At 29.7% G+C, this 24,570-nt stretch overlaps 1 protein-coding gene across 1 annotated transcript; it reads left to right on the top strand.

The window, feature by feature from the left end:
- The first annotated feature begins 743 nt into the window (after window positions 1-743).
- VhaAC39-1 (V-type proton ATPase subunit VhaAC39-1) lies at window positions 744-24,106 on the top strand. Its single transcript, XM_035352877.2, has 8 exons — window positions 744-948; window positions 1,357-1,528; window positions 6,836-7,014; window positions 7,133-7,212; window positions 10,607-10,684; window positions 19,002-19,178; window positions 20,771-20,848; window positions 22,835-24,106. Exons 1-8 carry the CDS (start codon window positions 828-830, stop codon window positions 22,994-22,996), a joined length of 1,047 nt encoding a protein of 348 aa, XP_035208768.1. The 5' UTR covers window positions 744-827; the 3' UTR covers window positions 22,997-24,106.
- Window positions 24,107-24,570: the final 464 nt, after the last annotated feature.

The raw sequence follows: 24,570 nt of genomic DNA on the forward strand, positions 1-24,570 counted from the left end.
AGTGAATGCCTTCGTAGAGAACTTTTTAAGGGTAATTAATTATTATTTATATTACATGGAGGAAAATCTTGAATACACCAGACCTAACAATAACCTGCATAACAATTTCACCAAGACAAACCCGGATTGAAATGCTAGTATTCATCAGTCTTGATTATTCGATAGCTGGTAGTTTTTAAATAAAAAGGAGGCAATATAATGTTTTTAACTGCAAAAAGAAACAACTATTCATTCTTTATTTTTATGAAACATACTAATTTCGATTTTTGTAAAATCTGCTTTGAAAAAATTTTATTATTTTGTGTGTGATCAGCGCCGATGTAACCAATGTTGTCCCACCGAGTGGCAGAATTAGGGGGTGGTAAAACTTTTAGAATTGAAGGAAAAATAGGGGGTAAAATTTAAAACTCTCAGAGTTTGCACAGGTCGTTCAGCCTAAAGCCGGCCCTCTTAATAATGAACGTAAATTTTTTAATGTATTTCCGTTTTTACGCATAAAATACCGAGTAGCAGATTAAAAATTTATTATTTAGTTTCTTGCCCCCATCTCCAAATCCAAGGGAAAACTGCAATCTCTATGATTACTACTAAATCAAAAGAATCATAAATTTTGGTCTTGGCAAAAAGTACAGTAAAGCTCGAAATGTGAGAACAACCAGATATTTTATTGAGTAATGGATTTTGAACTAAATAAAGTCGCCAATACTGTACTTTGGCGAGAGAATAATTGGGTTTTCTAAGCGCAGAGGCTAATATAGTTAGGTGTTAGAGGGTGTGCTGTGCATCGTCTGTATATTCTGGAAAGTTATACATTCTAATATTTCAAAATGCTGGAAATATTGTTTAACATAGATAATGGTTATTTAGAAGGTTTAGTGAGAGGTTTTAAATGTGGAATATTAAAAGTTGCTGATTATCACAATCTTGTGCAATGCGAAACGTTGGAAGGTGATTAAATTTTGATTTGTATTTATGTATCTTTAGATGCAGGTTTGAAATTTGCATGAAAAATCAAATTTTTTTTTTTTTTTTTTTTTTTTTTTTTTTAAGGTAATTTGTATGAAGGCAGTAATCCGTATTATGATAAATATTATTGTTTAAAAATGAATTCTATTTCATCCTGTAAAGTTTTGTGCTGGCAAATGTAGTTTGTGTATGTAAATATAAACATTTCATGAAGTATGTTATGTCAGCTTCTGTTTTTATAATATAATATGTATTACTCAGAAAATTTTTATCTTAAAAAACATCTAAATAGCTATATAACTTATTTTCTTATCTAACAGATTTTTACTAAAATAGTTTAAAATTTTTCTTGAAGTAAAATTTGTATTATATGTTGTTATAATTTTTCAGATCTTAAAGTGCATTTACAAAGTACGGATTATGGAAATTTTCTTGCTAATGAGCCAAGTCCGTTGACTGTTAGCATCATTGAAGACAAACTTAGAGAAAAATTGGTTGTAGAGTTTCTGCATATAAGAAACCAAGCTGTAGAACCATTGTCCACTTTCTTGGATTATATTACGTAAATTTGTGCTTTTCATATCAAAATATAAATTGAGATATTTTGTGTCATTTTGTATTTATCTATTACCCATTAGAAATTTTCATTCTCTGTGTACAGACTGATAAATCAATTTTTTAAATGGGATTGGTAACTAGTTAGTAATTTAAGTGAATTTAGTTTTGAATGCTTTTCATAGTGAATAGCATAGGCTTCATATGTAATGAATGTCATATCCTTCTCTAGGAAACGTTTTGTAAAGAAAATTGAAAAATTATACAGTACTCATTGCTTACTAAAATCATTTCTTTTCTAAGCATATTTGAGTTTATTAAGTGGCTGTATTTAATAGATAGCAATTTGTAATATTGGTTTTAAACTGATCTTAAAGGATAATAACTAGCAACTAATCCAATAATTAATACCTAAAATAATAATTAAATATTAATGCTAAAACTAAACTATTTATGGAATTTTGAAGTATATTTGAAATTTTTTAATGAGAATATGTTTAAAATTATGACCCAGATTAATTTTTCTTTTGTTTTATATTCTTCATCAATTTTCATTTGAAGGCTCAAGTTTACAATTGCTGGTAAATTTTCTGATCAGCACCTTTTAGCTAAAGAGATTTTCAGGCTCTGCAGTACTTTTAACATCTTCTATAATATCATATTAAATGTTTTTTACATATCATTTCAATATTTTTTAACTATCATCAATATCATATCATTTCAAGTCAGTTTTAATAATTGATACATATTCTAGAAGTTAATATTCATAACTTCCATCTCTGATATCTGAGCTATTATTAGCTCTAGCTTGCAATTTCTCTGAAGCTTCTAAATAAAAGGCAAATTTTTTAAAACAGTTTTTAAGTGTGTTATAAGAGATTACTCCCTCTGTATTTACTATTATATGTATGGCCTGTAGCATATATGTTAACTTAAATTATCTCCTTCCAAGTGCTTGCATTTTCACAAGGTTCAATTTTGTGTATAATTATTTTAACATTTTTTGGTACTCTTCTGTTATTGAGACTGGATTTAGAAATGTCTGTATAGATGTATGTGTTCATACTATATACATGTAAATGTCATTTGAAAGCTTTTATAAAACCCTAGTTTAAAGGCTGAATGCTAGAACTTGTATTTGCAGAAGGAAATGCTAGTTTAATGTTTTTCAGAAAACAGCAGATGTGCTGTTTGATTGCCTAATTTACAAAGTTGTCTCTCCCCTCCATTATTCAGTTCATTGTCCAATAAAAAAAAAAAAAAATCAAAAATAGTCATCCATTAATCATATAATAAAAAATAATAATTCCATAAATAGGTTATAAAAATATTCAGTTTCGTGAGTGAAATTTTGGGAGGAAAGGTGGGGAGTGGTACATTTTCAGCTTTTCATATTCATATTTCATTTCATATTTTTTGCTTTTTCGTAATTGCTGTTCCCTTGCTGTTTGGTCCATATTACACATTAATAACACAGTAACTTGTTATTTCAGTTTCTTAAACTAGCTGCTATACATTAATGTATGTTCTTGTAACACATCTAGTTTCATATATATTATAAATTTTGTGTCTTATGTTCATTTAACAACCCAGATAAGATATATTTTATGTACTTATCAGACGCATGATGATCCTCTCTTTCTTCTCACGGTGCAGTTTCCTATGAACATGGTTTCCTATGGTTATTTCTCTCTTTCTAATTTGTAAGCTATATGTCAGTCAGTTTAGCGCATGCTTTTGTGATGTAACTAGAAGCACACTCGCACATATTGGGGAGGTCCGGAATTCAAAATTTGGCGACGGCAATGTGGATTTCTTCAGTTTCCTGACATCGATATATCTAATGACTCTACAACTTTCAGTAAAAGTATATTTTAGGGTACCTCTTGGCGATTTTTGGTGGTACGTGGATACCAAATTTGTGCAAGTCTTTGGCTTGTGTAGTGGTGATTTTTGCACCAAAAATAGCCACTACACAAAGCCAAAAGAATTGCACAAGCTCAGTATCCATGTACACATCGACCTATTTTTGCTTAAAAAAACCCCCAGAATTGCACAAAAATGGCATTGCGCACTCACTTGACTTTATCCATGTACACATCGACCTATTTTCACTTAAAAAAAATCAGAGAATTGCATAAACTAGGCTCCCTTAACTTTTTCCATGTACACATCGCAATGTTTTCGCATAAAAAGTCATAGGAGCACCCAGTTCTACAGTAGAGGCAAACAAAAAATACATAATCTCAATAAACTACACTTTAACATAAAAACTTACCTTATTTAGAAATTAATTCGTGTTCAGTCTGTGGTATACACAATTCCTTAACAGCATCCAAAAACTTCCTAAAATTATCTGAACTAGAATCCATATATCGGTATTGCCACATAATAAGAGTAAAAAATATCCTATGTATTCCGGACTGTAAGGAAAATGGCTACTAAGTAAGCCTTCATTTACACACCAGTCAATAATTGCACTTTTCCCCCTTTCGTTCCAAACTGTACAGAAACTTTAAATTAATCTTACTACATTCAGCCATTCTACTGTCGAAATGATGAAACAAGCATTGTACTTCCTAACCACACACACCACAAAAGCCCTTACAAAACATCCCATGATTCAAAATTTTCCAGAATAATGCAAACGATTACATCATAATAGGGTTACCATAACATTCAACTACTTAGGTTACCATAAATGAAACAACAGCTTTGCGATAATACAAGGGGTATCCTGAAGTCAACTCTAACTGAACATGATTTCACTTACCTCCTGTAGGGGATTGATTTTTTCCCTCTATGAATTTCGATTTCTGTGAGATTCAGTCAGGATAGAGCTGGGGGATAGAAAAATTTCAGTCAACCTCGTTTTATTGAAGCCTTAATTGAATAAGCAACGATTCACAAAAAGTTAATTAGACGAACTGCAAACAGCTTTAATGGATAAGATATTTTGGCAGTGAAGAATCTTTTTTTTTTTTTTTTTACAAATATGTTTTTATAAGCAGCAAAGGTGAATTTAATAAATGAGTTTCTTGTACTATATATTTGTAATTGGTTTGTACTATATATTTGCTTTGGTTCTTGGAAATCTGAACATAATGAACAGCTGATTTTATTAATTGTTGAGTTTAATAAGTGGTGGCCATTATATTTTAATTATTCTTTTTTCCTAATGTGATATTGGTGCCTGCATATGTGTATTTTTAAAATTTATATTAAAATATTTGGCTAAGATGTCATATAGCCTGAGTCGCTGAACATTGGTAGTTCGGTCCGAGGTTCGAATCCCGCGAACGGGCTGGCAGCATGGGCGTTTTCGTGGTTTTCCCCATGTGTTACGTGTATACGAGCCAGTTTCCCTTAGAAAGTCCTCCACTGTATCTCTCCCCTTAGGCAGATAGCCCTCGAGGCTTTGCCATAATCACACACACACACAGTCATATAGCCTGTGATACATGTGGTCGCCAAATGTGGCGATAATTTGTGTTGGCTGGTTTAATTGAGATTTTGTTTGTGTTGCAGCCCATTTTACATAGAAACTTTTGTGGGAAAATTTGTTTTTATTTCATCATGGTAGTTTTTTCGTTACCTGTTGAATAATTCCATGTAATTGTGGAGATATGTCAGCCAATATTCAAGCTAGATCAAGTGAGTTCGAGAAGATATGTTGTTGGAGTTATTAATGAAGTGAAGCATTTGTTCATGGTTGTCTTCATGTAACAGAAGTGTACTTTTGCAGTTTTTATGGGATACAAGATTTTTGAAGCCAAACTTGACATGTGAGAAGTACGGGTCCTATATGAAGATTCAGAAGAAAAATTTTGTCTCTGATGGATTTGTGTGGATTTGCTGGAAAATTGTTGAGAGCAAAGAATATGGTTCTCAACAAAGTTTGAGGTTTTGTATCCTTTTTTTCCTGCAGTAAGTTGACTTTTTCTCAAAAAAGAGAAAATTTTTATTATAAAATTTGAAATTATGAATCATAGAAAGACTTCTGATATAGCTAAGTCGTTGCATTTTGGTTCACATGCTTTGTGTGATTGGTGTAGTTTTATTAATGAAAGTATATTGGATTTTATATGTGCTATGTCTATTTTTACAAGTTTTTCTTTGAAATTAAGATTTTGCATTTTGGGGAACTATTTTGAATGGTAAGTGAATTAGTGTTAATTTTGTAATGAGTTAAAGGAGTTAATTTAATTGTTGCATTGCTTTAATTTTTTTTTTTTTTTTTTTTTTTTTTTTTTTTTTTTTTTTTAAATTTTTGAATTTATTTGTGTTGAAATTGTTTGTAATTTATTGTTGTTTATTTTAGTTTAAATGGATCTAATGTAGACTTGGGTGCCTCTTCATTTGGTGCCAAATTTTGTTCAGTTTTGGTGATGAAACTCCATTTCTGGTTACCATGATAGTTTTAACTTGGTTTTAGCTTCCTGATTTTTTTAAGTGAAAATAGATCAATGTGTACGTGGACAAATTCAAGGCAGTGTGTAATGCTGAGTTTGTGCAATTCTCTGATGTTTTTTCTCTCTACTGACATAGATCGATGTTTATATAGACACTGAGTTTGTGCAATTCTTTGACTTTTTATTTTGCTTTTGTGTAGTGGCCATCTTGAAATTGTGCCTTCCTGGTGCCGATCTTGGCGTCAAAAAAGAATCTAAAAAAAAGGGGGGTATCCAATTATAAACTTTTACCATTTAAATTTGTCGTCAAATATTTTTGGTGAAAAACTTCACACTTATCTAAATTTTTTGTTTTTGTTTCGGACTTTTATTGTAAATCGTGTGTAAAAGTCAAATTTTTTTTCAGACATTTTAGGATTTAAGTTTGAAATGTAAACAAAAACTTTAGATAAGTAAAATCATGGAAAATTTTTTGCCAACTCGCTCTGTATATGACAGCTGCTCCAAATATTTTTATGCTTGATTATATCTTTGATAATTATAGTTTCTTCTACTATTTTTCCAAATTCTGATATTTATACAGTCCCAAAAAGTTCTTAAGTAATGGTAATGGAAAATAATTTATTAATAAAAATATATTACTATTTTTATTATTATCTATTTTTTACTGGGTTTGTGCAATTCTTTGCCTTCTTATTTTGCTTTTGTGTAGTGGCCATCTTGAAATTATGCCTTCCTGGTGTTGATCTTGGTGTCAAAAAAGAATTGCAAAAAAAAAAAACATTTAATTAAATAAATTATCTCGTTATTCACATTTATGAAATGGTATAAATGACAGAACAATAAATTGTCTTAATTGTTGTAATTATTGAATTTTTATTTATAATCTTTTATTTTTTCAGTTACAGTTACATGATTGATAACATAATTCTCTTGATCACTGGAACTCTTCATCAACGACCTATATCCGAACTTATTCCAAAATGTCATCCATTAGGAAGTTTTGATCAAATGGAAGCTATTCATATTGCTACGACACCTGCTGAATTGTATAATGCTGTTATTGTTGATACTCCTTTAGGTAATTTTTTTCCCAAGTATTAGATCATTTTAATGAATTATGAAAAATTTCTGGCAATTTAATATTAGTGTAAAATTTTATTTTCATTATTGCTTCTTGTATTATATGTTTCTTTTAGCTCCTTTCTTTGTTGATTGCATATCAGAACAAGACTTGGATGAAATGAATATAGAAATAATTAGAAATACATTGTACAAGGTAACATTTATTATTTTTTTTTTTAATTTACTTAAGTAATTTGCGAATTTACTTAAATAATATTTCATTTCTTTTCAGAATATAATTATTGCAATAAAATATGCTTATTTCTTTGGTATTTTTGTTAAATATATTACTACTGAATCCTTGTTTTAATGTAATTTATGTTTTGTTAGTTTGATTTACAATTTCAAGAATATATAGTTTGTATTTGTTATTTTCTTTCATGTTTTCTTCACCTTGCTTATAAGTTATTTCATATTTAGTTTTGATAGCTTTTACAGATATATCAAATGCAAGCAATTGATATTCATATTTTCACTTGTCTTCAGATTTTCATTTGAGAAATTAACATTACTGTTTGATCCCATCTGATGGGACAAAGAATATAAATATTGCCATTCAGACAAATTTATTTACAGAATAAGGATAGAAGTAATGTGTGTTCAGGGGTACTTTTTTTTTTATCTTTTATTTGCATATATTCATGAAATTTGACATTAAAGTGGTCAAGCTATGTGTATAAAATAGAAGAAAAATGAAACTGTTATGTAAGAATGTAATATTTGAACCCATATAAGAATTTTCATTTTTTGTTGAAGACATAAACATTATCGGAGACTTTTAAGAAACAGCAAAAAATGATAGCATAGAATTTACATGAATTATTTTATTTAGTTAATTTAATTTGGTCTTTAACAATTTAGATTTAAATCTAAAATTGTGAAAGTGTTAAAAGTGAAGAATATTAATATTCTTTCACAATTTTAAAAATAATATTTAAAATAATAGCAGAGGGGGGGAATAAGCTTTTTAGTAAATTAGCCACCTAAATAATTATATGAGAGAAAAAATTTACAATTTTTATGAGCATAATTTCATAAAAATATTTTTGTTGTTAATTATAGATATTGTGAATTAAATGCATTTTTATTTAAATCAATAAGATTAAGTAGGGGATAATTAAAAACTGCCTTTATTGCATTTAAATCACTTAATTTGTGTTAATAACAGACAGATTAAATTTGAAAACTGGATCTGCTAATAAAATCAAAATAAATATTTTATTCTTTCCATTTTTCCCACAATGTGAGGAATGCATACATATTTGCATTTTGCAAATTAATATGTTAGTAAGCAGGAATATAGTTGTAAGCAAAAATATGGAGATAAATTAAAAGGTACTTTTCCGTTTCGCCGGCGCAAATCTCGCCAAGCAGACTTTATTGGCGACAACATACAGTATAGAGATAAAAAATGTTAACAAATGTTAGTTCTAAGAATTTTTTATTTTGAAGGCATAAACATTATAATTGCATTTAAAATTTTGTAAAAAGCCAATAAATAAAGACAATAAATTTGTAAAAAGACATTAATTTAAGATTTTACTATGCTTTCATGGTTCAACATCCTGATTCGCCGGTTTGTATCACGTAACCATAAGAGATCTCATCTCAGGTAAACTACGCTACAAAAATCTAATTCTCTCAGTAATTATCTACATTAATTTCAAGTTAAATCTTAGTTTGGAATACAAGTTTAAATGCAAGAATTGTTTCACTTACTCAGAAATTATGTAAAACTGCTGTGCTTTACTTCGCTGGTGCATTCCATTAGAATTGAGGAATTTAACCCTTGACTTTGCCTTTACTATATTTTTGAGTGAGCGTTGTGATTGCTTTCTGATTGATTTAATTACCGTGAATGGTCTTAGGACATAAAATTGAGCTATCTGGTAAAACTTCAATGTAATTTTATGCCAGTACTGATAAAAACAACCAATCTGATAAGAAATGTCTGCGACTTGTTTTGAAAATGAGGCGTAAAAGGTTACCAGCGAGGATATTTCGTTTGTCATCAGTTGTACCATTGTTGTCGACTTTATCGCCTGTGCCGGCAAAATGGAAAAGTACCAATTAATATGGTAGGAAACAGTAAATCATGTGGTGGTCATTTGTACCAGCAAAAGATTTGTTACATACAGGTAACCTCTAGCAAATGATTCAATTTACCAAATGAAAAATGAGGTTGAAAATGTGAAATACATATTTTTAAAAACTGTGTTCTGCATTAAGTCTGAAATCCTTTGATTGGTTTATGAAGTTCATAGAAGACATCCTTTTTTTTATGAATCACAAAATAAATGGCCCCATTAATAGCATTTTATGGCTTAATATCTAAGTTTTAATGTGAAACACTATAGCATACATTCTCAAGTCTGGTTTTGAGACAAAAAGAAAACAGCTTACAATGAACTGATCTCCAATTATGATTATGACGAGCTCTATTATAATGTTTATGTAAAGTACAAAAAAGGGAAAAGAAACAAAAAATTGAGTATCTAAGTTTAATTCATGGACCAATCTTTAAAAATACTAAGAATTTAATTTTAGTTTCATCAATTCATAAAAAGAGAACAAGATGTTATACTCCTCTATATTGTGTTCTACTTCCCCGATTGGTTAAGTTCGCGTTTTCTCTCTCGAAAGTGCAACTTAGGATATATATATGTAATGATAGCACAAATTTGAAGCACTGAAATAAGAACACTGAAATGTAGATGCATAGAGATACTAATTGTGTAGATACTTGATGGAGCCCACCAGTGGCCGAGCGGTAAAGTCGCTGAACACTGGTAGTTTGGTCTGAGGTTCGAATCCCGCGAATCGGCTGGCTGCATGGGTGTTTTTGTGGTTTTTCCCATGTGTAACCTGTATACGAGCCAGTTTCCCTTAGAAAGTCCTCCGCGAAGGCATCCCTTCCCTTAGGCAGATAGCCCTAGTGTGCTTTGGTATAATTAAATGAACCAAACCTTAAAAGCACTGAAAATAATCACTTAAATCTAAATCAGACACGAGAATTATTCAGTAAAGCAAAGCCCAGATATTTCTGATAGTGTATAGAAATAACTGATTCTACAACATAAAAACAGATTTACATCTATCAAGAAAGCAAGATTATTTGTTGAAGAAATTAACATTCCTTTCTACATCATTTTAGTTCTATGTACGATTATTATTGAAAATTTAATTCTCATGTATTAAGTTCTAGTTTAACTAATTTGCATATATATAATCACTAAATACATGTTATGCTAAATTGCTTTGACATTCTGTCTCAAAGTGTTCTTCTGCTTCATAGATAAGAAATATATATATATAAGATGTATAATTAAAGTAAATTATAACTTAGGCAATTTTAAAATTCTGAAATTTAAAATTTAAAATGGATTATGGTACAAAGCCTCTTGCCGCAGGTCCATTTAATATATATTATGTATGCAGTAAAAGTCTTCATATTGTATTTTTTGCAGTGTTATTCATGTATTCAAAATTTTAACATAATTTTAGTTTACACACAATTTTATGGACAATGTAACATTTCTATTTCATAGGCCTATCTGGAGGCATTTTACAACTTCTGCAAAGAACTTGGAGGTATCACTGCTGAAGTAATGTGTGAAATACTGGCTGTAAGTAGTCTACAATTACAATACTTTCAGTTATTTTTTATTCATTGTTTAAAAAAATGAAATTCATTAGAAAAGTATTAAAAGTACGTGTATTATTATTACCTTAAGATAGCTACATAAGACGTATTCATTTTCTTAATGAAGTGCGAGATTATATGGGCAGTGGTGAGCTATAAAAATTTTAACAAAAAGCATGCACTTATAAAAATTAGTATCAATTTTAGTGAAATGTTTTATCTTTTACAAAAGCGACATGTATACATTCATGCAGATTCTTCATTGTTTAATTTCTTTAAATATAATACTGGACGATAATGTTTGGTATTTGGTGGCAACAATTTGGAAAGTGATTTGGTGCAAGATGCCATTATGAGCCTGATAGCCATTCTGGGGTAATAAAATATTTTAAAAAATTCTCACCATTCAGAATCTGAAAACAAACAATATAATTCTCAAGAAAAGAAAGTGGGTATGCCATAAATGTGATTATTTTCTCAAATGAGATTCCTTCGTGTCACTTTCAACACCTGCTGGCTAGGAAAGTCTCACTGTTGCCAATAACAATACATTTTTAGATATAATGATGCTTGCCAAGATCACACTTTCAGCTTTTTTGTGGTTGCATGGGAGGAAGGCTGGTACTGACACATTTTGCTGCCCTTTGCAATCTCTACTAGTTCTAAATTCTGCTGCCTGACACCTTCTTAAATTATAAAAATGTTACTATCCCTAAATTTTCTTGCTCAGTGCTCTAAATTCTAAAATTTCTTAAAAGGTGCAACAGGACTGGCTATAGCCCAGTGTTGCCATCTCTACATATCATCTTATTAGATTTAAACTGATGATCTAAAATCTGAGAATTTGTGGTCTCACTAGTCTTCAGACTTTGTATTGTATAAGCATGTCTGGTCATACGTGGTCTGTGGGCCATAAATTTTGAGGATAAGCTGAGCAGTATTTTACGGAATACACAAAGAACAGGCCTATTTGCTTTACCGAATTACTTCAATTTTTATGCGTTATGTTGCATATTTGCCAAATGATGTTCGTTCGTCTATGGTAATTTTTTTTTTTTTTTTTTTTTTTTTTTTTTTTTACCAACAAGCATTAAACAAGTACAGTCAAAAGTCTTTAATACGGACTCGTCGGGACTTCGGCGATTCCGGATTATAGATCATCAGTTTAAATCTGGTAAGGTGGCATGCAGAAATTATAAAATTAAAAATATGAAACCGTAATTTATGAAATAAAGAGCAATTATGATCTAAAGGGTATCAAAATTTAAAAAAAAAAAAAAGCTTAATATTTATTTGTTTACTTTATTAAACATTTCTTTCAATGCGCGCATGTGTAAAGCCAAGGATGTCAAACTCGCGGCCCTCGGGCCGCATACGGCCAATAATAATAAAATAACATATCAACGAAGAAAAAAATTAAATGTTTACTGCTAAGTAATTAACGATAATTTATTCAGTGTTGTTAGATTACTCACAGCGAGCTGACACACATACTACTTAAATTACAAATGCGTGTGAGTAGTTTGCGTTCAGCTACCTTCAGCTTTTGGGGGACTCGTGCACTCAGAACTTGTACACATCCCCCGATAGCCAAATGTGGCCGAACTCATGGTCTCAGTTTTCCAATCATAGTTTTGTACGATATATTGGTGCATGCATGTGCATGCACTTTGCTTATGAATATTGATTTTTTTTTTTTTTTTTTGCGGCCCGCCTAAAGTTAAACCTTGTTTGTTTGGCCCAAGTGTACCTATGAGTTTGACATCCCTGGTGTAAAGCATACATTACGCATAGTCGAAATTAGAAAATTGCAACCAGAAAACTATTTGATGAGTACTCATGATATTTATAATGACGAGGAATTTGATTTAAATCATATCAAAGATGGAGTACTTTGAGATGAAATACATTTAGTAAGTTATTATAAGCCGAATAAAATAAAAACATCTGCTCTGAAGATAAGGATAGTGCTGACAGATCAACTTCCAGTTCATTTCGTGCCGCATCCCCCACACCCGTCGCAGAGCAGCGTAAAATTGGTAAACATATTTCGGAATGTTTAGAGAATCAAAGGATATGCCTTTATCCATTTTTTGCAGCAATTCCACTTTTTGTTTGATGGACATCGAAACATGCTTTCGTTTTGTAGTGCCTTTTTATAGCTCCAGAATCGGAAATTCTTTTTGACATAATCAAAAATTCAAGCTTACTTTTATAAAATTGCTCTAACAGTCTGCAAAAAATAATAAGCGGGATTCAATTAGAAGATTAAGGACCAACGCAATCTGCAACATTAACTGAAATAGATAATTAGATAATTTTAGCTTAGCTTATACCATTCGTTTTACATTAAACACGCATGCGTGAAGGTAATGCGTTGACGCATGCGCAGAAAGTTTGTAGCTTTGAGGTCCGGATTATGGACGTTTGGATTAAAGACTTTTGACTGTATATATACATTATATTATTTTAAGATCTTTTAAAGAAGTACATACTATACTTTTTTTTTTCATTATTTAATTTAATGACAATTAAAAACACTTCGATAGTAAGCGTAGTTTTAAATCGTTTTGAAAGGCACAAACGACCCACATAATTAGATTATTAAATACTTAGAATTTGGTGTATTCTCACAACATGTGAACTATTCTGTATTTGCCTTGGGTTGTGAGTATAAATCACATAGTGCACGTACCCAACAGTAAATCAGATTAATTTTATCAATTCTGCTATGGTGCCAACACTCAGACAATAGAATGTTTGTGATGTAACCTTAAACAAATAATTATACAGAATATGAGAGGAACAACACCTTCAATGCTGCTCCATCACCTTTTGAATTGTGATAGTGATCTGTCAATAAAGGAGACAAATTTTTGGCCATATTGGAAAACCAAAATGACAATATTTATGTGAATGAAATGGCTATCAGTGATGGCCATCAGTTTTGTATTATATCTGGTTATAATAGTAAAATGATGACTGCTGATAAATGTGAAATAGGATAATAAATGAGAAATAGGATAGGTCTTCAAATAATAAATATGAAACAAAATTGCTTAAACTGCTTTTTTTAATGTGCTTAAAGTAATTACCATCCATCAAGGGATATGATGGGTCCTCTTCAGTGCCATATCTTCTGGCAATGTTGTATAATTTAATATAATAATATAAAACTGCAGTAAAACTTCTGGTAATGTAATAAAAACAAGTGCATGTAACTTCTTTGTATTTACTTAATTATTTTTGTGTGGTTTAGGACAGTAATGTTATCAATTTCTTTAGTTTTGATCATAGTTGGTAAATAACCTGTTATGAGAATACTGAATTCAGATTATTAAAATTTATTATATATATCTATATATTGAACCATTTTGGTTCAATGCTCCTTAATTGTTCAGTTTTAAGTTTTAAATAATTACCTTTTGATTAGTCTATTTGAAATTTCCAGGTTAGTGTAATCTTTATATTAAAAATTTGATATTTAAGGAGAAATATATATGTGTGTAATGATAGCACAACATATTTGAATAGTCGGTGATATTTGTTAGAATGATGAATTTGCAGATACTATTTTACAGAAATCCAACCATAGAATAAATGTTCCATTGAGATTTGTAGCATAGTCCAATCCTGTATAACCAATAAATGTAATATTAACACAATTCTGTAAGCTCTGAATGTAAAAACACTGAGACGCAGAAGCGTAGATACTTGATGCTTAGAGTGTCCATCCATTTTTAAGAAGAATAAGCAGTCGAGCCGCATTAAATTCCGTATTTATTTAAATTCACATTTTGGTGGCCACAATTCACTTAGCACTCCAATCGTGCCCACTTTCAGAACATTCACTATTTTGATATTAATGCCATAGAAGCGCATATAGCAGCACATACATGATCGCAGCAAAGTGTCTGGCCAAGAAGAAAGCACAAGCCAGAAGATAGCATGTCGCTGTACTTCAGAGGAAGAAGGGAGCAAGTCAAGTTTCAGTTCGAGTTAGTTTTGGTTTACAATTATTTTGATTGGGTAAGAGATATCTGCAGTAAGTAATATGTAAGATCGTATGATTAATTTGAATGACGCAGTTTAGATTTATGGCACTATTTCTAAGAACAGAGAAAGATATCCCCAACTGAAATAAAATTAAAAGAGGTTATAGGCAATTAAATTTAGAAGTTTGCTGTCATATTTTTTATCTTGCATATCCCCCCTTTTAAAAAAGAAAAAGATAGAGTGATAGAGAAGCCTTCTATAAAGATTAAGAGTCCAATCTGTAAAAAGTTCTTGTTTCTGAATCATTCACATCACAATTTTGATACTTCGGGGAAGGATTTCTAAAAATGTTTGAATACAAGATAACAGTTATAAAAATTTTACATACCCATTAATTATTATGAAATATCATAAAGCTTAAAGTTTTACACCATACTAATTTTCACATTTATAAGTAATATTTTATCATTTGTAATAGCATTATTGAAATTATGGTTTTTACTTTTATTGCTATATTTTAAAATTTTCTTTACACAAACTAGAAGATTTCTCCTAATACACACAGATCCAGCTATTTGAGCAAATCCACTTTAAACTTACTCCATGTATTAAGTTTTCACGAGTGGTTATGTGAATTGCACTGCAATATTCCATTATATTAAAAAATAATCACACTTCATCATATAAAAAAATAAAAATCCCATATAAAAACTAAATAAAGCAGGAGCCTTCAAAATTTATATTATATGAAGGAGGGTAAACAGGACAATTATGCAGAGGTAAAACATGCATCTGTTTCTGAACCAATACTCTCTCAACATATTTAATATACAATTATTGATAATTATAATATTCATTTACCATAATTCCAAACAAACTTTAATACATTTTATGCTTAAATTCTCATATAAATTTTATTATGTTTATTCAATTTCTTAAATCCTTAGTATTTCTATAAATTTTAACAATATTTAATATTGTCCCATTTAATAATTATTTCATTTATATTTCATAGAGACATCATTCTCAAAGTAATTCAAAAATTCTAAAAATTCATATTTTTAAACAATCTTACTTACAAAATTCCACAATTCTTATCTTGTCAACAAAATAATTCCAAAATTCTTAACATTAATTCAAAATTTTTGACAAAACTTATATTTACTAATAGCAATAAAATTTAATAGTCTTCCCTGAATAAAATCTTAGAGTACTTTTACATTTTAATTTGATATTGTGATAAAGTAGTGCCACATTACATTTTCAGATTTCAAAATATAACCGATTATTGAGTATGTTATTTATAATGATGCACGTGGAGAGAAATTCAAAAAACGTTCTTATCATGTAACATCAAAACATATTTTTTTCAATATCGTCACTTAAATTTTCTAAATAGAAAACAACTCTGAACAATTAATTTGGAACCGGAAAAATAAATCACATTTCAATAGCACTGTTCATATTTCACTAAGATAGGCACTTTTGAAGACACTGTTAAATCACTTTTATACCTGTTTCAAAACACATCGCATATAACGGTTGTTAAGAATAAATTTTCATACACTGTACTTCGAAGTTACAATGATCTTGGCCTTATTCGGAATTCAAGTAGTGATAAACACTTTATTTTATCCATTACTTAAACGATAATTCATATTTTTTATCTTACATATATATATATGGTTATTTCCTCTTTTTATCCCTCGCATATTGATGATGATATAGCTAATTCGAAATGTAAACTCAAAATTTCCAGTTCTTTTGTTGCCACTAAGACTCTGCTGTGCTGATTTCTTCCTGTTGCATTATCAAAAATGCAAATTTTGTAGATTGGGCACAATTAGTGTGCCAATTAGTTTGTGGCTGCAAAATGTTTAATTACAATTAAACAAGTATGATTTACATCTGCTACAACTGCATTTTATTGCATCATCATGACTTCCAATTTTGTTGTACATTACGGATCATCTTTATGTGCTTCAGTCTTTCTTTGCCATTCCCAAATTATCATCATCATCATCATATATTCTTTGTCATTCCCAAATATAATATAGGTCTTGTAGCAGTTGCCTATTCAATCAGCTCTTAAATTGAGCTAAGCAGAACAAATCACTTTCTGGTGCTTAGCTCATTAAAAAAGTTCCTTCAATTTTTGGATGATTTTTTAAATCTAATTTTGTGTACTTCTGCCTGGATTTTTAAGTACTAGTGCTCTGTATAATTCAGGTTTTTGTAATTTTAATTCCAAAATATGATATATGATAAATATATAATATGATAAATTCAAAGTCACCTGTGATCTTGGTTCTTGGTTGATGAAGTATAATCCTGATTCACAAAGATTTTCTGATGGTATTATTCAATAACCTTGAAAGTATATTTTATACTTTATTTTGGATTATTGTAAGCATAATTGTTTTTAAGGGCCTTAATTTATTTTTGTCAGTGGATATTTTATAATGATCAAACATGAACTACTAGCATAGACATATTATATATTTTGTTCTGTTTAAAAAAAAAAAAAAAAAGTTCTGCAATTTTTATAAATCATTTGGGTTTAAATTTGTATATCTGATTGAAGAGTGGAAATAGTAAACAAGCTTTACTGTGTAGGAGGGAGGGATGGCTAGTTCTTGCAGTAGTAAATAGGATGAAGTACAGGTGTTGTATAAATATTTGTTTCTTAAATGGTGCAAGGTAAATGCTTATATCAAACCTTCTAAAGAAGTCTACTGCTTGTATCTTTGAAGTACATCCAGGAAAATCTTATTTAAATGTCCAAAAATTTTTTAATTAGTTACAAATAAATAAGGAGTGCAAGAATAAGGATATAACGTTTTGTGTTGATTATATGCTATAAAAAGAAATCATTTAGTCCATCTGCTGATTATTCATTTTAATATCTGTTGACAAGAAAGGATATGCTGATTCAGGAGCTATAAGGTCATTCAACAATACATTTTCTTAATTTTCTTTCTAATAAAGGTTATTTGGGTGTTTTTATCTTATTTATACTGTTAATATCTTTTATTCACTGTGACAAAAGGTATTAAGAAATGACTCTATGCTGATGTTTTCTAGATTTTCAAAGGTGTTAATTTTTATAATTTTATCTAATATGTTTTAATTATAATGTAATATTTTCTTATTTTTACGCATTTTGTATATTGTTACAAAATGTCCAGGAGCAGTGAAATAGCTTCCCCGCAAAGCAGTTTTAGGGTTATGATAAAATGGCAAGATAAGGCATGGTTGCCACATTTGGTGAGAAATCGCCCATTTGGCGACAAAATTGGTAATATGCCATGGATGGATGGAGAACCTTCTGGAACAAATTCTTACTGGTTTAGCCCAGAATGTTGTCGAACACCAGCCAAAAGCTATATAAACCCTGCTGGTACACAGAGAGTTAGTTAGTATCGAGTGTGCCTCACCTAGCGAGCTGATAGAGAGTGCTCTGCATAGAGTGTGAGATAGTTTGTCTCGAGTTAGTCAGTCTGTGCGGAGTCGATGGAGTTGACAGCCGGGCAGCGAGTGCCAAGTGGGTCGTCGAGTGCATCGAAGAGTCTCTTAGTGTATTGCAGTCAGTGCATCGTCGAGAGAGTGTGTTAAGCTCCGGGAACGACTGAACCGAAAAGTCCCGATTAATATTGGTAAATAAAGTGTGTTTCAATACTTCATCAAGTGCTGTCGTCATTATTCACTCCAAATATACACGAACCCCATACGAACGTGAAAAAAGAAAATAACGTAACAACTGGTGTCAGAAAAGAAAAATGCAACAATGTTAAATGATTTTAGCTGATTGTTATTGTCATCTAAGCCATGTTGCTTCATTTAAATTTTATTACCTGCTGTTTGAATTCTTTTTTTTTGGGTGTGTGTGTGTGTGTGTGTTCATACATTTTAATCATTAGTTTTAACTTTCTCTTAAAATAAATTATCAATTATCATCAGTTTATTGCCATTGTATTCTGGTTTCATGAACTTTAGCTTTGAATAAGTTTATTTTTATTTCAAAAGCTTTTGCATAGTGCAGAATAAAATAACCCATTTGTGTTTTGCAAACAATTTTTACCAACTCTCATTTGAAATTGAAATAGTCATTTTTCTGGTAAAATTAGATATTCTCTAACGTTTTAATTTACTTTCAAGTACATTTCAGTATTGGATTTTCAACCAGAAATCATGAACTTAAGATATTGTAAACATAAAAAATGCTTATATATTTTTATTATTTGTCTGATCAGAATAAAAAAAAAAAAAAAAGCATTCATTTATGTTTGTGAATTTATTTTTAGTTTGAAGCAGACAGAAGGGCTTTTATCATAACCATCAATTCATTTGGAACTGAACTTACCAAAGATGATAGAGCTAAACTTTACCCTCATTGTGGCAAACTATATCCTGGTGGTTTACAGGCTTTAGCAAAAACTGAGGAATATGAACAAGTCAAAGCAGTTGCTGACTATTATGTTGTAAGTTTAAGCTTTTTATTTTGATTGTTATAAATCGTGATTTGCTCTTTTGATGTAATTTTAGCAGTATTCTTTCAGTTTGTATTTCCCCTTTTTCATCTTGAAAAAAATATGTGTTTTAAAACATCATTGTAGCATTTTGAAAAATAAATGCACATAAATAAAAATTCAGTAAGGTAATGACTGGCACCATTGGAGAACTTGAGCGGCAATGTATCTAATTTGGTAGCCATCCACCTAATTTTCCTCTTTGTAAATAAACATTTTCATCATCTTCAAGGATATACTACTTCCTGCCTTTCCTTAATTTCATTTGGGCAGTGCTTGCCTATCAAATATAACTACTTCAATCTTTCAGTTTTGTCTATTCTTCCCATTTTTTTTAGCAAAACTTGATTGTGCTAGTTTTTTGCATAAGCAGTAAGTTAATTTATATCTGTTATAAATTTGATCCAACTAATATAAAACTATACTAACAGTCAATCCGACCTGAAAGCACTGAACTTAGTAGAAAACATGTATATCCACCAAAGATTTAGTTCTATCATTTCTAGCAGTTGCAGTTTAAAAATTAAATTATGAAATATGACTAGTATTGAGTAAAAGAGACTGAACTGGGAAAGGTGTTCAGAGAATGAGAAAAAGAAAAAAGAAGCTCAGAATATTTCATCCTTAAATTCTTGTTTAAAAAGGAAACAGCATGGTCAATTATTTGATGATCGGTAGGAATAGATTCCATTTTTGAAGTGTTTGGAAATTAGAAATTTCAGTAACCCCAACCTTACTCCCGCTCTTTCTATTGAAAGTAGTAAAATACTCAGTTCCAACTTAGAAAATGGAAAGAAATATCCTGTGGCAGTCTGCTCAATAAAGAATAGAAAATTAGCTAAAATAGCTAAATTTCATTTTCCTGGAGATTGACAGGAAATGTCTTTCTGTTTTGTCTACTTTGTTTTCAGCAAGTGTGTTTAGTTTTTTAAGTTCATTAAAAATACCATTATGAATGCTAAGTAACTTACATATATTTCCTGTGTTGTAGATTGATTCATGCATATTAGTGCCTTGGATTCTTCCAAATAATGAAAATAATAAATTAACATATACTATCTCTACTAGAAATTAAAATTCCGTTTCGTCTTTTAAAAATATATGTCAGTGTAACTTTATTGTTGCTCTAGTTTGAGTGAACTTTTCTGTGAGTGCTGCACTGTTTTTTTTTTTTTTTTTCCCTGTCATGTATACCTCAGTTTATCAAAAATGAGCTTGGATTTACCTTCGGAATCATCTCATATTTCACTTCAAAATGAGCACAAGAGAAGCTATTAATCTCAAAATAGGGTTTTGCATTGGTTCATTATGAATGGCATATTGCTTTTCAGATTGTTGCCACCAAATATGATTGCCTTGTATTAGTTTTAAATAAATCAAATAATGAAGAATCTACATGTATTGATGTATATTCCTTGCATTGTGTGTTTGGTTACTGTGCTCTAAATTGAATTGAATAATTTGTTTTGAAATTTTTTCTTTTGTTTGTTATGAAGATTAATTATTATCTTTTTTGCAATCTGCTTTTTTCTCTCTTATCATAGGAATATCAGAAGTTATTTGAAGGTGCTGGTACAAACCCTGGTGAAAAAACTCTTGAAGACAAGTTCTTTGAACATGAAGTAAATATTTCAGTGAATTTATATTTTATGTAACAAGGGAGTATCATATTTATTTTGCTTGTTACTGAAATATATAATCATTTTATATATTTAGTGTGAAAGATAGTGTTATATATGCTGATCACAATTTCTATATTGTGTTATATAGTTAGTAATATAAATATTTTTAAACATCATTTTTCTATAATATATGGCATGAGAATTCTGCAGGTATTTTCTTATGATCACTGAAGTAAAATTTATAGGTTATCATATTATTTTTGTCCATTTAATAATTTCTATCAAATCATTTTGTTGTAATTTAAGTTATCAAATCAGCCAATAATTTTTAAAAAATATTTTTTATAAAATTTGTACCTTGATTTAACTCTAATTTATATTTAGAATTAAAGCATTCTTCTCATATAATTCAATAAAGAGGTTAATACTTTAAATGGTATCATACTTACTAGGCTATGATAAGTGAAACTTGTAATTACTCACCCTCGCAGTGTATTAATTCACATCACACTTTCCATATTATCAGCCAGCATATGTATTATCAGTACTATTGTACATATGTATTATCAGTATCATGTACTGTATGTATTATCAGTCAGATTACAGTGTACAACCAGCAAAATACTGATTTTCAATGACATCTGTGCCTCTGTAAAAATTTGGATAAAACAAGCATATTTAAAATTTTAACTGAATTACATCACTTACAGTTCTGTATAATTGTTTATGACTATTCTAATCATAATGTCTGGCTTGGTTACAATAATTGTAACACTAGTAGCAGCTTTTAGCTGCAACAACTGTAACATTTAGCTATTCAATAACAGCTAGTACAATAGTTAGCTGTGTTACCTGGCTGCACCTAGGTAGAAATATATTGTTGGCTAAATTAAAGTGGCAATCAAATACTCTCTGAATATGGATAGCTATATCTGTTATTAGTAGTTTCATAGATTTTGCCTCTGTTTTTTAAGGTATACTACATACACTGAAATTTGTTGTCCAGTTTTGCAAGTGTTGTTAGGAAAAGAAGAAAACATAAGTATGTCTCCTTTCACATGGATGACATCATGTTTTCAAATAATCAAATGAAATCAAACGTTTTTTATAATGACGGCTGTGCTATACATATTTACACAAGTACAGAGCCATTAAAAATGAGCTTGTAATTCTGAACATTTCTTATCTAATCACTTGCGCACATCAACTTCATTTTATATGTTTTCATTTAACACTGATGTTACTATATGATTTAGGGCAATGAACACTTAAATCTTTCAAAGAATGCATTGCACTTTACATTAAAACTGCATATCCAAGAAAAAAGAACATTAAAATTAGCCTTAACTCCTGATGTCTTATTTTCTAACAGTAATGAGGTGTTCTGGAATGTGCCTAAAGACAATAAAGTTAATAATAAAATTATTTTTTTATTGAAACTAGTTTAAATAGAGCATGGAACATTTGAAAATAATTTTAATAGAAATGTTGTTAAAGAGCAGAGTCTGATAGACTCCATGTTAGTAGCTTATAGTTAACCAGAGAAAAATGTGTACACTAGATAAAAAAAATTTATTAAGATATATAAGATGTTAAATTTTGAATAATCCTAATCAAAAAAGCATAGCATATAATTAATAATCTTAAATTAATTCATTTTTATTGACAATAATCCCATAAAAATTAAAGGGATTGAACTCAGTTTAAATCAAATCAGTTAACTTTTATAACTTCGGCTTCTGTGCACTCGTAAAACCCTCAACATTCTCTACAGTTATTTTTCCTGTAATTCACAGTTGTCAGGAACAAAAATTTATGTAAAGCAAGCAGTATATTTCATCATTGCACAAATTTTAATTTCTTTTCACTCTGTTGTATCGATTAAAATGATATTGAATGTGAAATATTGTTCACCTTTGGCATAAGTAAAATAAATAACTGTGATTTTATGGATAATTATTATTTTTGACTTTTTTTTTCTTTTAGGTGCGTCTGAACAGCAGTGCTTTTCTCCAGCAGTTTCATTATGGAGTATTTTATGCATATGTGAAGCTAAAAGAACAGGAATGTAGAAATATTGTGTGGATCTCCGAATGTGTAGCTCAGCGACATCGGGCAAAAATAGATAACTACATACCAGTTTTCTAGTCACTTGAATTCATTAAGTATTGCCATATTTTAGCCAAGGGAAATTTTTTATGTCTAAATATCATTCCAGAACTTGTTAATGTTTGTTATACATAGAAATTGGATTTAATAGGCTATGATAATATATTTCAGAAAGTAACCTAATTTATATTGTTGCTGGTTGTATATTTTGATTGTGTATATAATGTTTAGTCTAGAGTGTGTCTTGGTGAAAAATAAGCTTCATTGTAATAGAAATGGAGAATCTAAAGGTTTTTTTTTTTTTTTTTTTTTTTTTTAATGTATCTCTAATAATAATGTTTTACACCCTTTGTTTTACATATTAAGAAAGTTTAATGCATTCTATTCATAAGTATGGTGCTAGTTGCATATTGAAAATGTTTATTTATATTGTAAATGGGTTGATATTTTTAAATTATAAATTCTAGCTTCCTTTTTGTAACATAAATTTTTTGCGTTTTAGATAACTTGATAGTTGATACCAAAATGTAAATTTAGAGTAATTATGTGACTATTAAAAAATATATTATAAAAATTAATGTGTTAATTTAATATGTGACAAGTACTGCAGTGTTGTTTTAAATGTCCTTGTTATGTTTCTTGCTTTCTAAATTTTCCTAAAGAATATTATTATAAATGTGCCTCTGTAGTTTGTGAGAAGTAATGTAGCATATATGCTTGTTATTTTTATTTATTAGGTATGTAAAACAGCAGGTTTTTCAGCTCTAATTCATTACTTGGTAACGTACTTTTCTTATTGAACTTCTGTATGGTAAAGGAAAAAAAAAAAAGTGCTGAGTTATTTCTTTCCATATGGGGACCATCAAAGCCTCAAAATATCATTGGATTTGCACATTAATTATCAAGACTCTATGAAGCAATAATTATAGCCTTTAACAGCAAAAATCACATTATCTGAATCTTGTTTGGCAAGCATATAATGTATTGATTTTAAGTTGTGTATAATTGTGTTCCTGCACAACATATAAGTTGGATTAATGTAACCAAAGATGACTTTGAATCTTGTAAATAAATCTGCATATTGTGATGATAAATGTTTTGGAATTATTATGAATAAAAATTGTGTGCATGTGTTGCCAAAACTTTAAATGTATGTTTATTGTTGCATTTTAAAAATACAAATAATCCTCTGATTGAAAAATAGCAAAAGAAAATTCATTTTTGATACTTACATATTTCCCCATCTAACGTGAAACTGTCGCTAAGCAGCCTGATTTTGCGTCAGTTATTTTACAAACGAGATGTGACAACACAGTCATAACATACATACTTTCGTTTCACATAACCCATATTGGTTCTTGATAAGTCATCTTTTGTTTTTATGAACAAGGATATATTAATGTTGTATTCTTTTAATGATTAAAATTTGAAAACTGCCTTCTAAATAACAGCAAACAGTGGATTATTTTCAAAGTTATGAGACCCTACCATAAAAAAACTGTGTATTAATGGGCATTATATGGCTGACAAACAGTAATAGATAAAGAAAATTAGCCTATTGGAAGTTTGTAATTATAACATTCTAAACAGAACTTCCAGTAAAATGGGGGAGG

The sequence above is a fragment of the Stegodyphus dumicola genome, chromosome 1 (assembly GCF_044657685.1).
Source record: "Stegodyphus dumicola isolate Sdum_Otavi_A_Nest chromosome 1, ASM4465768v1".
Taxonomy (NCBI): domain Eukaryota; kingdom Metazoa; phylum Arthropoda; class Arachnida; order Araneae; family Eresidae; genus Stegodyphus; species Stegodyphus dumicola.

Coding starts and splice junctions, on each gene's coding strand:
- VhaAC39-1 (XM_035352877.2), top strand. CDS start 828: ATGCTGGAAATATTGTTTAACATAGATAATGGTTATTTAGAAGGTTTA. Junction 7,015..7,132: donor TATTGTTGATACTCCTTTAG/GTAATTTTTTTC, acceptor TGTTTCTTTTAG/CTCCTTTCTTTGTTGATTGC. Junction 10,685..19,001: donor TAATGTGTGAAATACTGGCT/GTAAGTAGTCTA, acceptor ATTTATTTTTAG/TTTGAAGCAGACAGAAGGGC.